The sequence below is a fragment of the Apteryx mantelli genome, chromosome 1, assembly GCF_036417845.1.
Source record: "Apteryx mantelli isolate bAptMan1 chromosome 1, bAptMan1.hap1, whole genome shotgun sequence".
Classification (NCBI taxonomy): domain Eukaryota; kingdom Metazoa; phylum Chordata; class Aves; order Apterygiformes; family Apterygidae; genus Apteryx; species Apteryx mantelli.
Window position 1 is genome coordinate 119222174 of NC_089978.1, and position 17191 is coordinate 119239364.

The following is a 17191-nucleotide window of genomic DNA, read 5'->3' on the forward strand; positions in this document are numbered from 1 at the left end:
AGAGCATTTTGCAATTGTACAAGGCTTATTTGGGGATGTTATGGGGAGGAACCAAAAGTGGGGAAAAGAAGGAATCAAGGTGGTTTGGTGTCAGAGTCCAGTACTCTCTGACCAGGCTCTTTTAGATATTCCACACATGGAGAGTGTAATGTTTAATATAAAAGTTTACTTTGAAGGTATTTGATGTTACACGGGATTTTTGATTTAGCGGAGTGATACAGCAATATACTGAAATCACAATACAAGTATATATACACTTAGCAAAATATAGCAATTGCAATATACAGCTCAATTACAATACCAGTGTGATCCCCATTACTGGTCTCTATAATATGTTCACTGTCACGACGCTGGGCATCCCCAGTTGCTGGGAAGGAATATGTGTGTTGAAGCCAGCTCAAGCCTGTTGCTCTCTTCAAAATTCTTTCGTTAGTTGTTCAGGTTTTATACTCTATGTTAGGCTGAGCCACATATACGTTTCTCCCCCATGTTGGTCTGGCTGTCTCAGGGAGAAGCATTTACACTAGTTGAGCCACTCAACAGATACAGCTGCTTATCTAAAACGGAGGTCACCCTCCAATCCCCTTTGTGTTGAGATAAAGTCAGCTGTCTGTGCAGCAGCTGCGGTTAACGAGTCACATCCTACATTATTCCTGAGCTTCAGGGACACCTCACCTTTGCCCATCTCTGCTGAGCCTTCTTTCATTGCAGGGGTTTATTGGTTGGTCACATTTGGGAAGGAAAAAGCATGGGAAAAGAGAGGGATAAGGGGACAAATGGGCCAGTCATGTGTAAGCAGGTGGCTGGTCAGTACACTTGTCTGGCCATTATGCTTGTCTGGCCATGCCCTGTACATGATCACTGCAGTCTGTCCTGTCTTCCTCAGTGTCTAAGGCCAGTTACTGAGGGATCCACCATGTCTCTGTGCGTGTGTGGAGGGTGTGCATGTGTATGGGTCTGTACCAGCAACTGGAGCGGGGCTATAGGCCTCGGGGATTCACATGGTACCAGCAGCTAGGGAGACCAGGGGTCCAGGGCCAGTTACTGGATGGACTGAGTGTCTAAGCTTAACTACTGGAGGGATCCACATTGTATGTATGTTTGTATGTATGTATTTCCCACTAACAGACCTTCATCCTGATCAGCCAGAGAGGAGCAGGATGAGGCCATTGGTGTTGTTTGTATTTGCATGAGTGTTGTGTTTTCTGTCTGTGTTGATCTGTGTGTATTGTACACATTTTGTGTGTGCACGCCAATTGGGAATACATACTCAGCCTCACTACCATTTGGACTTGGGGGCATGGAGCTGCAACAGCCTTCCCTCTATGGGGCTGCTGGATTTGGCAACCACTAGCAGTTACGGGAAGACAGGAAATACAAAGTGCCTTGAAAACTATACTATTATCTCAAATAAACAGAAAAAAAACAGTTACAATAATACTCTTTCACCCATCACAAATTGCAAATCACACCTCCTGACTTACAGTGTAAAGAAATCCTTCACAAGACCAGAATATAGAAAATTTTGCTGTTACAGATAAACACATAGAATGTGTATTTTAGAAAGAGGAATGGCACATGTGGAAAGTTGAAGAATTTCTACAAATAAAATCTACAGTCACTTACTCCTTCATTCCCAGATGCTGAAAACTTGCATTGTTTGTACTTGTACCTCTTAACTGAATGGTAGATACCTGTGGGCTTTCTTTTCCGATTAAAAGTGATCAAGTTAGTGTAGCAGACATGCTAAGTTCCCACTGTTAAACACTCTGTAAATTGAAACTATTATGAAGAAGTAATCAAAGAATTTGCAATATTTACTTGGTTTTATCCTTGTAAACAGGAAGAAACTCTAAGCTCACTATCCATTTTGGAAACCCCTTTCCCATGACATCTCTCATTTACAGCTTATAGTAGCAATTCTCAAATACATCTAAACTTTCCTTCTCACAGTTTTCAGACACTTTGTTTTAATCAGATCTTAATTTTTCATCAAACAGCTTAACTACAGCAAGACTGGATATCTCCAGAAATGTCATTCATTGTAAACAGAAGATGATGTTTCTCAGTGAATCTAATTCTATACTCACTGAGTTCTGGCAAATCGACAGCAGAATCAGCTTTTTAATTCATTTCCTATATGCAATGCCCATTAGGAATTTAAAGGTCTTACACCATGAAGACTAATAACTTCACACTATAGACTGGTGGATAAATCTGAATTTTGCCCTCAGGCAAAATATTTTGCTGTGATAAGCCTGAACATAAGCTAGCAGGTGATCCCCTTCAAAAATTGTACATCTCCTTTCTGGACATAATAAGAGGAGCAAGAGCTGTAAAGACAGGAGTTTATTACTCTGATGGATTCAGAGAGCTTTTAAATTTAACAAGAATACTGTGTTCGGTTTTGAGCATCACATGTTAAGAAGGATATGAACAGACTGGGTAGAATCTCTACAGCAAAGCAAGAATGACCTGTGAGAACAAGATGAAAAAGAGGTTCGTTTTGTTTTTTTTCCCCTAAAGAAGGAAAGTCAGAAAGTGAGATTGTAATCATAGTCATCTATTTGCCTTAAAGAGACACCAGTAATTTGTCTCTGGTTTACAGCAGGGTTAGAATACAAAATAATAGATTTAATCTACAAGAACAATGTTTATTTAAGTATACTTAAACAGTGAAACAGATTATATAAACAATCCCAGTTAATGGAGATATTCAGGAATACCTTTTCAGTAATAAGAAAAAGTACTTTTATTCAACATTCTGTAAAAAAAGTTAGTTCATCAAACCTAAAAGAAGCAATCTGTAAGATTTCAAAGCAATCTATGAAAACAATTACACACCATTTAAGATAACTAAGTTTAATACAGGCATTGCAGAAAATGCATCTAATTACCAAGGCTGTTCATTAAAGGCAATTACATATACAGCTAAACCCATTTGCTAGCAATGCTCTGGTTTCTTTCCTTTACTTTTCCTTTTTTCTTCTAAAATAACAGTTCCCTAAGTAAAACTTCCAGCATGTTCTTCAGTGCAGTTCCCTTCTCATAATATAGTTTTAACTGACTTCCACCTAAGTAGCACATTCTTCTAAGCAAACAGCAGAGGGAAATTTATGCTTTAATCTACCAATTCACTCAGGTGCATCTTCCACACAGCAGGAGACAAGGACAGAGGTCAGGACCTTGATCTGGCCTCCAGAAATCCCTGAGGCCCTTCTCTTTCCTACAATGACACCTCCTAGTGGAAGCAAACAAGAGGCTGAGAGGCTGGGGATGAACTTTTCTTAGGGTTAATTCCCCTGTCTGCTTTCCAAGGGGCTCCTAATGGGTCATCCTGGAAGACCTTCAGCAAAACAAAGGGAAGAGACGGGCACCAGCTGTGGAAAACAAACTGATCCACAGAGAGATTTCCCTTCAGGCTTCCAGCCAAATCTTCAAAGTGAATGAAGAATCAGATTTACCAGAATGAGAAACTAACAGCAGAATTTCAAGTTTGGCTCAAAACCAGCTGAGAGAGAAAGAGAGTCCAAATTTCAGTCCAATGCTGCAAACAACTTTCCTGGCAAATCTAATGGGAAGAACTGGAGATTGAGTCTCCAGACTCATCCTCTGGGAGTCCCCTTGCATTCTACTTGATAGAAGCATACTGAGTGAGTTTGTCTTCACTCCATTCCCATGCCTTTCTAGCTTCTGGAGAGACAGACTACATCATGCATAGCAACATAGTCATCTTCCTTCAAATCCTCAGATCCTGAAGGACTGCAGTGATCAAATTCTGGAGAAAGGCAACCATCAAACACTGGGGGAGGGGGGTAATCAAATTCTGGAAGAACGCAGTCCTCAGATTCTGGAGGACCACAGTGCTCAGATCCTGGAGGGATGTTCTCAAAGTGTGGGGCAGCACACACTTCACTAACTGAAGCAGGAGGCTTTCCAGCTTTCACATCATCGAGGTGTGGCAATTCGAGTCTTTGTCCAGCTGGAAGGAAAAGAGTCTGCTGAGTAGTAATTTCCTTAACACCACTGACTGGACAAAGATTATGGTACAGACATATGACACAGACAGGGCCAGAAGTTAGCAAAGGCTGGCACCAAGTGGTCAAAGAGGCTGTTGAAAAGGACCTCTCTCCACCTCCCACCCTCCAGGAGGAGAGAAACATGGAGGGAGAGGGGCCACGTCAGCTCCACACCAAAGAAGCTAGTGAGCTAAAGGCAGCTGACTGACTGCCAGCAGAGACACCAGGGCCACTCTGAGCTATCACTTGTGCTGCATGCTCCCCTGCAGCTTCACTTGCCCACAGGACCACTTCACCTGTAGCCAGGCCTTCAACAGATATATAGAAATGGTGGAGATGACAGACCCCTGGGCAAGCACAGCCCTGCAGAACAGCACCGATGGGAGCGAGCGCTTGCAGCACCGCCACTATTTATATCGGCCGCTCCTTCCTGCCTCTCGCTCGCACAAAGTGGGAGCGGGTGCCTGCGGTTACAGCAAGGCTGAGGTGCAGCACGCAGCCTCCTGGGCTTGGCCTGCTCACAGACTCTGCAACCACAGGATGTCCCTCAGCTCCCACCACTGACATGGGCTGATGGGAATAGCTCCTGCACACAGTTGGCTCTGCTCACAGCTCCCTAGTTCAGATCTCTCCACAGCTCCCAGGGAACAATGCCAGTGGAACTGCAAGGAATGCAGGGGGGTATCCACAGACACAGACTGACCAGCCCCTTGCAGAAAGGGGCACCAGGGGCATAGACGGCTGAATGCCTTGGGGCACCAGGGCCTCACTGTCTTCCCAAGGCATATCTCCTCTCCTAGCCCTGCATGGCTGCAGTTTGTGTTTCTGTTTTTTGCAATGTCACAGGTGTCATCTCAGGAGTTTCTTGCACCTGGCAATGATTCGTTGGAACCTGGCACATCCCACTCATGCTCTCAGGGGGCAACACAGGAATGGGGCTTTTCCTCACCCACTCCCTTTCTGCTGCACTCAGCTGGTGGGAGCAGGGCTCTGGCCGACAGCTCACTCCTGCCTGCTCTGGCACCTGCCAGCAATCTTGGCAGATGCATCTTTCAGATGAGCCCATCTCCAGCTCTGCACCCCAAGAGGCAGAGGAGGGCCTGGACTCTGGCTCCACTGGCAGTGCAGTCCTTGACTACAGCATGGGGGAGCACTGACCAAACATGCTTCCCTAAGCACAGGCCAAGCACTGAGCACAGCAGCCCTGCATGAGCAGTAGCTCTTCCCTCCCCACAACCCCACAGCTTGAAGGTTGATTACGATCCGTAGTACAATTCAGTGGGAAATTCTGTTAAGGATCATTTTCCTCCCTATTTGATATTTTACTCTAGTTTAGCTTTCTCTTAGGTTATTTGCTTCTGCTTCTGATTACCTTGAAATGTGGACACAAGAAAATATGCAGCCTGCTCAGTGCAGGAGCTTTCATCTGTTGCTGGGTTAGCCTCTTTGTTGCTGCTCAGCAAACCTTCACTTCTTTGCTCAGTGGAGTTTGTACCATCTGGTCCCTGCACACTAGAGTTTTCATCATTTTCTGCAAGGAGAAAGAAAAAAACATTTAATTAGGAAAAAAAAATGCAGAGCATGGATACCAACAAAGAAGGAGTTGAGACTGATGCCCCCAGGCTGGCTTCTGACAGCCTTCCTTTAGACAGTCTTCTTAGGCTATTTCTGGGGCAGAAATAGACATTTTCATAGTAGAAAAATAAATAAATAAATAAATAAATAAAAAACAGTAGCTCAAGGTTCAGAGTCCAGACAGGCAGAGGAAATGGCTTTGGGAAACACTCCAATATAGACAGTTATGGCATTTTCACCTGAACATTATTACAATTTGTTCTCCAAATTGTAGTTCACTGAAGTTCAACATGTTACCCTCAGGCACTGACTGATGAATGCAGCACTGCCAGGAGAATAACCGGTCTGGGGACTTATATTAAAGCAGGGACTGGCTATAGATTCCTCCACAAGTAATTCTGGGGATCTAGGCTGAGTCATATTCTCCACAAGGAATTGTCTTGTTTAAAGCAGAAAGCAAACAGAAATGTTTATGTTTCCCAGCTCAAGGCAAGTTTCTGAAATTATTTCAGATTGTATTTACTGAAAACTCAGGAAAATGTAAATTGAAACCTAAGTCTCAGCCATGTCTCTCAAAGCAGAACATCTGAGTTTCACTTCACTTTACCCTCTACCTCCATCACTTCCTATCACCAGGAAACATGGCAGGAAAGGAGCTGAAGAAGATAACTCATTTCACTGAACCACCCCAGGTCATGTGTGATACCTCTAGTGTTGCACTGCTCAGCTCTCAACTGCAGGAATCACTTCTCTCCACATGAGAAGCCATTCAGCTCCTCACACACCCACCTTAGACATGACAGCAGGCTCTGACTCCCTTTTCTCCCTGCAGATTGTATCCTGGTGTTGAGGGAACAGGGTCTCCTGCAGCTGGATGAGCTATGTGTGTCGAACACTACGCAAAAGCCCAGCTCTCAGCTAGGCTGGAAACTTCTCCTACCAAGTGGTAGGAACTGTGCAAGGATCATGAAGGGGAAGAGAGCATGGCAGAGAGCGAGGAAGGAAGGAAGGACGTAAGGAAGGACAGGCGGAGGAAGGAAGAATCACTGCAATTAGTACAGGGGTGACACTGCTCTGTGCAGTGTGAACGGGCCCCTGCCCAGCACACATGCCACCTAAGAAATGTGCAGGGCAACTGGAAGAACAGGAGAAGGCACCAGCAGTGCCAGGCAGTGAGTAGCTAACAGGGACCATAAGTCTCTGCACAAAGTTAAAGAGGACACAGACCACTAGGTTAGGGTAGGAAAGATCTGAGGCTGCAGAAAGTACTCATTATCTAAGTAGTCTTAGTCCAGTGCACATGTGATTACCCTGGTATTAATGCTGTCAGCAGCTCTGAGTGCTGACTTCGGATCTTTAAAATTTCAGATACTTTTATGCTAGAAAAAAGTCCCCTCAATTACAATATTCAGTTTAAATAAGACAATCAGACCTCACTAAATTGAACTCAGACAAATCCCATCACATTCTTAGCTTCCTGTCCCTATAAGAAGTGACTGAGGGAAGGATACTTACGTGAACAAGGACTGTTTTTATCCATTTCTTCGGATTTCTCAGGATTACCCGTCTCATCTGTTAGGCTTGAATTCACATTCTGAAAGCTTGGTACTCTGGATACTCTTATCCAAACTTAACCCAAATAAAGTAAAAAACAGATAAATACACATGAAACATTTGCAGGAAGAGGCAGAGGAATTCATACTCAGCATATAGCTCAATTCCCTATAGCTCATCCCTTACTAGAGAAATGTAATGCTGAGGAGCACATAACTGAGGATAACAGCTTGGACTTAAGTGTCTCTCACCACTCTGCACCATGATGAATATTTTACCCACTGATCTCCCCATATTTTTCAGTTTCTTCACACACCCCCAAGAATGCCTTTTTTATCTCTGACCATTCCTGCCCTGATTCTTCTCCTCTGCTTGGCCTTTAAGCCTTTCAACTCACTATCCACTTCCTCCTAGAATATGAGACAAACTACCTTTTGTCTCTACTACCTGCCCATGTGCTAGTCCACCTCTGCCTCTGAACCACAGAGCACCTCCAGGCAATAACAGCTTCCTGTCAGAGAAGGCAAATGTCTCCAGCTTCCATCTGGGACACACAGACCTTTTCCCTCCTCCCTTTCATTGCTCCAGGGACCTGACATTCTCACTCCCATCCTGCCCCAGTTTGGGTTTGAAAGAACAAACTTCAGTTTGGATCTCCAATTTGGACTAAAATCTCAAATGGGCTTCAGAGCCAACAGGGAGCTCTGGGTAGTGATACAGCTTCATCCACCCCAGGCAACACTGTCACAGCTAAGCCCAGTTCACAGATGCTTGCCCACACAGCTCCAACAGTGACTTGGGTGCTGAGCTTGGAGAGGCCATATCATGTTCAGCTCAGGGTTACTAGCTCAGGAGTAAACAGAGATCCCTCCCCACTACATGCACCTGCCCGCTCTGCTTTCCCCAAAGTGTCCAAACTTAGATGAGTTCAGCCAGGCAGCTGCCCCAAGCAGCTCCACCGGGCAGACATGAGCCATATTCTGCTGGCCTATGTCCCACCTCCAAACTACAAAGCCATCTCTTAGCAGAGAGCGCAAACAATGGGGGCATGGCAGCTGCTGGGACCTCCCAAGGCCTTGCCACAAGTCCACTCTGCAGATACATGGGAGCTAGCTCAGATACTTCTCACGCGGGACCTCAGCAATCAGGCACCTTAGGCAGGGCTGAAAATCCTCCCAGCAGTGTGGGGAAGCCTCAGTCAGACCTAGAGAGCCATGTGCTGTCATCAACACTGAGAGCAGTGTAAAGCTACAGCCTGCTAGTCTTAACATAATTCACATAGAAATTGCACAGTTAGATACTCCCTGAAATGCAGAGAATGGGATCTACACATGAATGGCTTAAACTTAAATAGGGTTCCTGTAAGTGTTTAAATGGATTTCTTACCTGACCTGCCTTTGCAGTTCCTAAAATGCCACATCAGTGCAACCAAGATAATAATAATTACAACTTTTACTGATGTTATGAGAATATAGAACAGTAATTGAACATAATTTCTTCCGGATGTCTCCTTTTGCTCTGTAATGAAAATTCATTTGTAAAAAAACACAAAAACACTTACTTTACCTTCATCCTGTTGTATTATTTTAGCTTTATTGATCTTTACTATTTTTCTTATGTCCTGTAAGTGCAGTATTGTCAGAAAGCTGACTTCTAAAACTAAAGGTTACCTTATTTATTTTCTTTAAGGGATTTGCAACTAAATGGGCTCTTTTTACAAGGCACAGATGGGAGTCTGTAACCCACGGCACTGGGACAGACCTCAGCTAACAGCCTGGCTCTCTGTTGTGTTCTTTTTGCCTCTCATCACCACCTGAGAAATCTATTATGCGTAGTTATAAGAACAGCTAGTAAGCTATAGTCACACACTAGCCATTTTAGTATCACAACACGCCTCAGTTACACTTGTGAGTCTCCCTGTATCACTCTGGCTGTGTTTCTGCATCACAGAAAAATCTGAAGAGTACATCAGTGGTGGCTCAGAACCTAAATAACACAAAACCAAAGCAACCCCACTTATAGCACACAGTGCACCCTAGGTTTTGTAAAGCAAAAGGAGCAAAGATGCCAATGCACAGAGGTACACATGTCTGGAGTAAGGGAAAAAGGGTCAAGATATTGCCTCCACACAACAAAACCCTTGTGAGCACTACTGATTACAGCTGCTGCCCAGTCTTGGATACCAGGGAAGAGTGTACAGCACTGAGAAGCTGTGATAGCCCCTGCCGTCTCATTTGGGAGCTAGACGCCACTACCCAAAGCTGTGTCAGCCCATGGACACAGATTCTGTTGGCATTAAATGAAGGAGAAGAGATGAGCAGGAAACGTGAATTACTTCTTTCAACAGTTTTCATCATAATTATTTTTCATTCAAATGAACTACATGTCCCTTGGTCAGTAAAAAGACTAATTTTAGCCCACACAGAAAAAGTCATATTGATCTAACTACACTAGTTAAACTATTACACTGCAGAATTAGAACAAAACTGGAATTGTAGGCAGCATTTAATTAGAAGTTTCCCAGTTTCCCCACCTTGGTGACCCTTGCAGATAGGAAAGTGTATTCTTTTCTCAATTTGGGAGATAGTTATAAACTCAAATTCGCCCAAAAGTTCTTCTGATATATCTAAACCAGCAATCATATGAACAAAGATACAGCATTTACTGGCTAAAAAAAAAGTCATTTTTCTTTCACAGCTCATAGTATTTCCAAAACATACTGGAGTAACATAAACTAGAATTGAAATGACTCCTTCTGCCAGCTTAAGTCTTTGGCTAGAGCAGTCATACCAACAAAAGAAATCCCAGCTCTACCCAACATGGCTACCCCAGCTAGTCTTTGTTTCATCCATCTGTTAATTAGCTAATTGCTAATCCATTCGGGGCAGTCTCTTACATAATCCATCTAGGTTTGTGTATTGAATCTGGACCAAAATGCTTTACTTAACTGAGAATCAGCATTTCTAAGTGATACTCACCAACTTTCACACGAATGGTGCTTTCGTATACTGTTCTCCCATCTCTGTCATTCACTTCGATAGAATAAATGCCCTGGTCACTTTTCTGAATCCTGTCTAGTCTGAGACTGTAATTAGACACAATCTCAGACCTATTAACATAGTCGTCATGGTACCAAAAATTAAAGCCACTTGTCCTAGCAACTTCTGTGTTTTCTTTTTTCCAGACTACCTGGAAGTGTCTCAGCTTCATCTCTGTTAGATTCAAGAACATGGATCCACCAACAAATTCTGTGGTTTCTTTAAATGTTTCCGTTTCTGAGGAGAGAAAACATATCTGCTCATTATTGGTGTATTTTACATTTCACACAGAGTGACCAGAGGAAGGAATATTCCTTGTGTTTCTTCTTAATTGGAAACGTTCTTTTGTTATAGCTATTTGAAATGTCAGCCTGAAATCAGTACAGAGAAATATTTGTTTTAAGACTGCTTTAATGTGTTGATTTGTAATGAGATAATAACTTTTTCCACTTTAATACTACTTCCATTCCATGTCCTTACACAGCTTCTTCTTCACTACAGTAAGGTGGGCCCAAAGGTGGGTAACTATAGGTTAATGGGACTCTATCCAGCCTTAAAACATTCGCTGGTGCTGTCTGCACAAGATCTGTGTAAACTGAGGGCAGCCCCTTCACACTTTGTATCTCTATTATAGTCTCTGCTTTTACTGCAGCTCACATGGACATACCTGAGTTAGTGGTAAAATATCCATCTCCAAGATGCTGTTGCAGCAGCACAGAGCTTAGGGTGAGCTGCAAAACCTGCCAGGGAAACAGGCAGTGCTTAGCTCACACTGAGCTCTGGGTCTGCATGGATAAAGTGTCGTTAGTGCACGGGAGCTAACCCTGCTCCTGAGAATAAACTGCCACATGCCAGCTTGAAATTGTATCCTACCCACACCTTCAGACCATCCCACCCTCTCCCCTCTAACAAGAGATGAGGGCAGAAAATGAAGAATGGCATTGCATGTGCTGAAAAGAGCAAAGGGAACCTGAAGAGGGACACGTGCAGGTTTGGAGCTAGAGCACTCCTTCACAAAACTGGACATGGATCTGCTTGCACCTCTCTGTTCAGGGTTTGGTTTTACGTTTCACCCAAGAACCAGGTCTCCTTGCAGACCACTGCACTTTGGAGAATGCTTGAAATGCAGCAGGGCTTCTCAAAAATAAGCTTCTAAAAGACTGATTTAGCAACAGCAAGATCCACTCTCAGGCACACAAACACCCCAAGCAGCTATTCCAGACACTAACCTGCACATATTAAGAGACCCTCTCCCACCTGCACGAGCTATTACATGACATAGCAGTGACAAGAATGGGTTGGAGCCATGGTTCTTGTTATAAAGCACCCGGGTTTTCTCTGCAAGTTGAGCTTGGTTCAAACATTAGGCAAACTGCAGAAGTCTGAGCGCTGGCTGGACCCTCTCCTGATTCTGAGTTTTACTGGGATTTCCTATACTTCTATTTTTCTCCATGCTGGCCAGGAGACCATGAGCACAGGCTGGTCCAGGGTGAAATGGACCAGTCTTAGCTCCCCATCTTGTTGGGATCCATAAGCCAAGAAACCTTCTGAACACAGGCTCCAGACAAGGAAACCTGCCAGAGTAGCTTACACCATCTAAACGTTGGTTTCAGAATTTGCCATACAAATGGGTGCATCTCCTTGCCCTGCACGGCCCAGCCAAACCACGCTTCTGGAGCCATGTCCTGTAATGCAGCTACACTCAGAGAGAGGAAGGGCAGAAATGTGGGAACATTTTTCTGGATATTTTATTCCTGTACAAAATACACCATTTGGAAAAGGACCCCTCTAATCCTTTTGTCATCCAAAGACAAAATGAGCATGCAAACAGTACACAGGCACCTACTGAAGATACACTATCACACATATGCACAGCATGCTCAGACTTACTGTTCAGTTCCAGGTTAATAATTTCATGATGCAAATGCACACCATCCTGATCAAATATTTCCACCACATACTTGCCCTCGTCCCCCCATTGCATGGGGCACAAAGTCAGGCTGCCGTTCAGAAATGCATGGGCTCTGTTCCAGTAGTTTGCAGAGACATCTACTGTCTGCCCTCTCATCTTGGCCACTCGCTGCTCATCTTTCTTCCAGGTGACCTGGATGTACCTGTCTGGCAGCAGGCAGTTCAGGTCAAAAGTAAAGCAGTCACCAACAAGTCTTCTGACAAGGTGCTCTGCTGAGAGAGGGCATGTGCATATGAATATATACACTGATATATGTTTGGTTTTTGAAATCTCATACTACTTTGGAATAATTTCCACAAAGGCTTATAAGATATCTAGCAGGAACCTACTTGCTGCCAGAGCTTGCTTTCAAGAAAAAGGCAGATAATGAATTAAGTCGCTGGACAGTTCCCTGAGAACCATGAGAAGGTCCATTTCCGTGTCACGCTGAGGAAGTAGTTTACTTGGATTTGATTTAGGAAGGGAAAATCCTACTGAGAGGTCACAAGACATAGCAAGAGTATATTATTAATCAGCATTAATTATAGGTATTAATTCCCAGGGACACATCTAGAATATTGTCTCTGGCACTGTCCAAAACCCAAATAGTAAGATAAACATTTTCCCTACAAAATTAGATCGTGACATTTACAACAGCTGCTATGTCAGAAGTAAGCGGAAACAAGGAACGCTCTACCTTTTGTCATGCTAAGTTGAATCTGGCACATCTACGAGTTATAAAATTACTGTAGTCTCAAGATCTGAATGAAAATAATTCCCATGCAAATGACTGCTTGCTTTTAACAGCTAATTGCTTCTGGACAAAGATTTTTTTGCCCTGGCAAGCAAAGATTTTGCTTATCTGTACTTAATTCTTTCACCCAAATACTCTCCATCAATCAACATATTACTAAGGCCAGCAGAAAGAAAAAAAAATCTGAAGTTTCTAGAGCCAGCCTTTTCTTCAGAAAGCACATAATATTCCTTTTTGCATTCCTCAGTAAATTGTCCAGTGGACGACAACATAGCTCAGTTGCCTAGCTATGACAAAATAAGATAGGACGTGTCTCAAACAGCCTAGAACACCTCACATTTGTCTGTTTTGTCTACCCATCCAAAGGACAAGTAGGGGAATAATTTCTTCTCTGGTTCCTACCTCCAGGAAACAGAAGAAGGACATTAACTAAAACACACACAAAAAGAGTCACCACAAGCAGCTGTGTCATCAGAATCCATTTGCTATTCTATGTTGTTCTGTTGCTCTGGCTTAAACAGAGATGGCAAGTTCACATCTCCAGCACAGAAAACAAAAATGCCTTTGCCACCCAGGGCTGTCAGGAATGCAAGGCAGCCAGAGTGCTTCACTGGGTACTGGCAATATCAAGGGAGGAACATAAGGAGGAAACTCTCTCATTCTCATTCATCTCCACTGCTAGCTAGAAAATGCAGGGACTAGAGTGAAAGGGGACAGGGAAGACAGGCAGTTATTGGGAAGACAGAGCAAGGATTTGGGGGGGGGGGGTGTTTTTTTGTGGGCCCTCTGGCAGCCCTGCAACCACAAGTAGAGGGTGATGTTGAGAGTAAGGAAAGTGGGAAGGCAGAATAGAGCATAACCCTGACTAATCTTCCATGCCACAGTACCCCTGAGGACCTGTAACATCTCAAGGATCAGGAAGCTCAGAATAGGGGAGAGAGTCATAATCAGCACCTTGTAGACCCCTAGATCACCACATTATCCCACTGTAGGTCGGACTGAGTGAAGGCACAAGTCCTTGAAGCTTTCAGTTGACCTTGCTGGACTGGGTTGACCTAGCTATGTTAGCACGGATTTCAGAATAAAGATCTAATTTTTCTAGCTAGTAATTTCAAACACTGGATAAAAAGACAGCAAAAAAAGATTTAGAACAAAGTAGTCTAAAATTAGCACCCAATAACCAAATGAGGAAGCTCCAGAAGAGCTCAGCACTTTTAGGAGCTTAAATGGTTGGGTTTAGAAGTCTAATTGTAGCATCTTGTTTTTAAAGTTGTGGCACAAGTATAGATGCCAACTGTGAATAGAACAAATGTTTAATCAAAAATATAACATGCAAGTGTTTCTCATTGTGGTGATCACACAAACTCAAAAGCACAACGAAGACAGAAGCTGCCAACCATGAATACATCATCTATGCATAATAACACAAACAAGGGCTTGAACCAGGCAGCCCAACACACTAAGACATGAACTTTCAAGTGAGAATTTACACCTACCATGTACATGTAGCTGAAATATTTTTTGGTAAAGGAGATGCTCAGAACTGTTGAACACCATCGCCGTGTACCACCCCGCATCCTCCTTCACTACATTGCGAATCCCTAATGCCCCATTAGGATAGACATGAATCCTTTGGCCGGACACTGCGTCACCACGTATCCAGTGCTTTGAGGATATATTTCCCTTGTACCAGGTGATCCGAGAAAGCTGGCCCAACTGGGGACAGTCAAGATCAAAAATAACGGAGTCACACACTCTCTTGTCTATTGTTGTCACATCACTGTGAGCTGAAAATACAAAACACACAAAACAAGGTCATTACCAAACAGTCCGGCATAATTACAGCCATCAGATTGAGACACTGGAGGTGACATGAGTTTTGTCAATGTAGCACTGGGTCTGGGATTTGAGAGTGAAAGTTTAATCACTAAACTCTGGCTTGTCCAAGAGCCATAGTTTATGTCCAAATGGATTTGTACTGTTCTTTCTTCTTAGCAACTTTGTAAGGCTTCATTAAGCTGATCTTTAAACTCCTGTAAGAGTTTTTGGATGAAATAATGCCACTAGTGGCATAATCTGATGCAGGTGGAAGAGTATTACTGGCAGCTAATGATTCAAGCCATTTTTATTCTTTGTAAATAATAATAAGAAACAACTCACAAATCACATTCAATTAATAATATCTAATAATAAGCCAACACTGTCAAATTCTATTTTTTTATTAGTGTTATCTTGCTACAGTGTCTCACAGTACTCCTTCAAACAATAAATCTTTAAGAGGAAGCTGTAGGCATAATTAGTTTGTTATTATTCCATTTTTAATTGCTTGGCTTTTGTTCCTATTCCAAATACACTGACGTAATCTCATTAGCCGAGATCTTTCCTTTTCCAGTGAAATCTGCTGCTTAAATGCATCAAGCTAAAACACTTTGGGAACATAATTTTGTTTCACCATAAAATACACATGAATTTTGCCCTGATCTTGCAACTAATAAACCCAGCAGCATAAATCTCCAAGAATACATGCACACCAAACCAGATTTTCAATTTAGATTAAAAGTATGTTGCTGTTAGAATATTATTAAGAATTAAATAAAGTTTCTTACCTTCAAGAATAACAAGCGCACACAAAGCAGCCTGGAAGGTAAAAGGAGAGGACATTTCAGAAATTATCTTTGCTTTGCTATTATATATATATTCTTTATGGACTTTTTACACCAGGAAACCTTTATATCGCACCAGCCTAAATCACTAGTGAATGATGTGACTTGAAGAAAGTAGGTGAGCAGAAATATTTAAAGGATGTCTTCATTTTTTTTATCACTTCCTCACTGAATCTGAGCAGAGAATTCTCAGACAGACAGAATAGATATCTTTAGAAAATACTGTGGGTTTCAACCACTGTGTCAGAGCCTTATAAGCTATGAATTTGTGGGTAAGCTTCCCTTTTTTCCACATCACAACTGCTGCCGTGAAAGCTAATACTATCAGATGACTTTGCACAGCAAAAAGACATGTGGAGATAAAGTGGCTGAATTGCTATTGCGTGCAGAACATTAGAGCAAGAGAGTTGCAGGTCAAGAAACGAAGCAGAGCTGGAGATGTGCTCATGAGTCTGCCCAACTGCTCCTGTGGCCCTCTGCAAAAATACTGTAATGGTACACAAGTTCTTATTTGAGTTGACTTGATAAGGAAGGCATATAGTTTTATAATTAAAAGTTTGGGGACATCTACAACACAGAACTATATTGAAGCTATCTACACTGGTGAGACCTTCCCCAAGGAAACAAAAATTACATAAAATTGTGCAACACCATACAGCCACCCCAAATAGTGCCACACATCCCATTCAGCTTCCAGCTCTGCCTGAATGCATACATGACATTGTAATCAAATGATGCCATGGGAGATATGCAAAGCACTTTTTGAAATGTGTGTGAAGAAGCCAAACTTCTCCTGGTCTCTAGAGAAGTTTATGGTTCCAACACATCTCTGTTAGCTGAGTGCTGAGCTCAGAAAGCAAGTTTATCCCTGGAGTTCATAAAATGTGATTTTCCAGCCTGACAGACAACCTGTATATTAGGGTAAAGCTTGCCTTCACAATACATGCATAGCACCAAGACTGTAACTTGTGCAGTACATTCTTGACTGAACCTATCTTTGCTGCCCTCCCCCCCCAGTTGCCCTGAAATCGCTGCCTGTACACACTACTTTGACACAAAACAAGAAAAACTGCACGTAGGGCAGGGCTGCATCTGAGACCCAGGATGAACAACAAAATGAACAAGACTTCTGGAGAGGAAAGCAGGTTCTCTCTCTCTCTCTCTCTCTCCCTGCTTGTCAAGCAACACCTCATGCACAAACTTAGCAAGTACAGGGCTGTATAAAGGCATGCATCGAAGAGCCTTAAAATGAATGTCAGCTGACTCGGACTGACTATCCAAAATAACTGCTTGTAGTGGTTTGCACAAATATAGAAAACAAGAGAGAATCTACAAGGCAATGGTCTGAAAGACCTTAGCCTGACTGAAACATGTGCTGCCATACAGGTAAGAACAAGTCAGACACATCAGGTGTGTACACTTAGTCAGAGAGTCTCTGTAACATCTATTTTGTTGGGTAGGGTCTGTGAAGGAGAAGGTAGCACTGAGGGCTGGAAAAGATATTACTGGCATTCGCTTCAATGCCTTATCATTGCTACTTTCATTGGATGTGCGTTTGACCATGAAATATAGCTTTGTGGGTCATCTTTGTACTTCCTTGTTCCAGCAAACATGGAGACTGTTGAAGCCATAGCACT

At 43.0% G+C, this 17191-nt stretch overlaps 1 protein-coding gene across 1 annotated transcript; it reads right to left on the minus strand.

The window, feature by feature from the left end:
- Positions 1-2785: 2785 nt before the first annotated feature.
- On the minus strand, positions 2786-15552 carry LOC106490576 (uncharacterized). Its single transcript, XM_067290536.1, has 7 exons — positions 15498-15552; positions 14388-14678; positions 12077-12304; positions 10127-10423; positions 7110-7223; positions 5392-5550; positions 2786-3982 (listed from the first exon to the last, which is right to left on the minus strand). The coding sequence occupies exons 1-7, from the start codon at positions 15550-15552 to the stop codon at positions 3687-3689; spliced, it is 1440 nt and encodes a 479-aa protein (XP_067146637.1). The 3' UTR covers positions 2786-3686.
- Positions 15553-17191: the final 1639 nt, after the last annotated feature.

Coding starts and splice junctions, on each gene's coding strand:
- LOC106490576 (XM_067290536.1), bottom strand. CDS start 15,552: ATGTCCTCTCCTTTTACCTTCCAGGCTGCTTTGTGTGCGCTTGTTATT. Junction 14,679..15,497: donor TGCGCTTGTTATTCTTGAAG/GTAAGAAACTTT, acceptor TTGTATTTTCAG/CTCACAGTGATGTGACAACA. Junction 10,424..12,076: donor TATTAACCTGGAACTGAACA/GTAAGTCTGAGC, acceptor TTCTCTCCTCAG/AAACGGAAACATTTAAAGAA.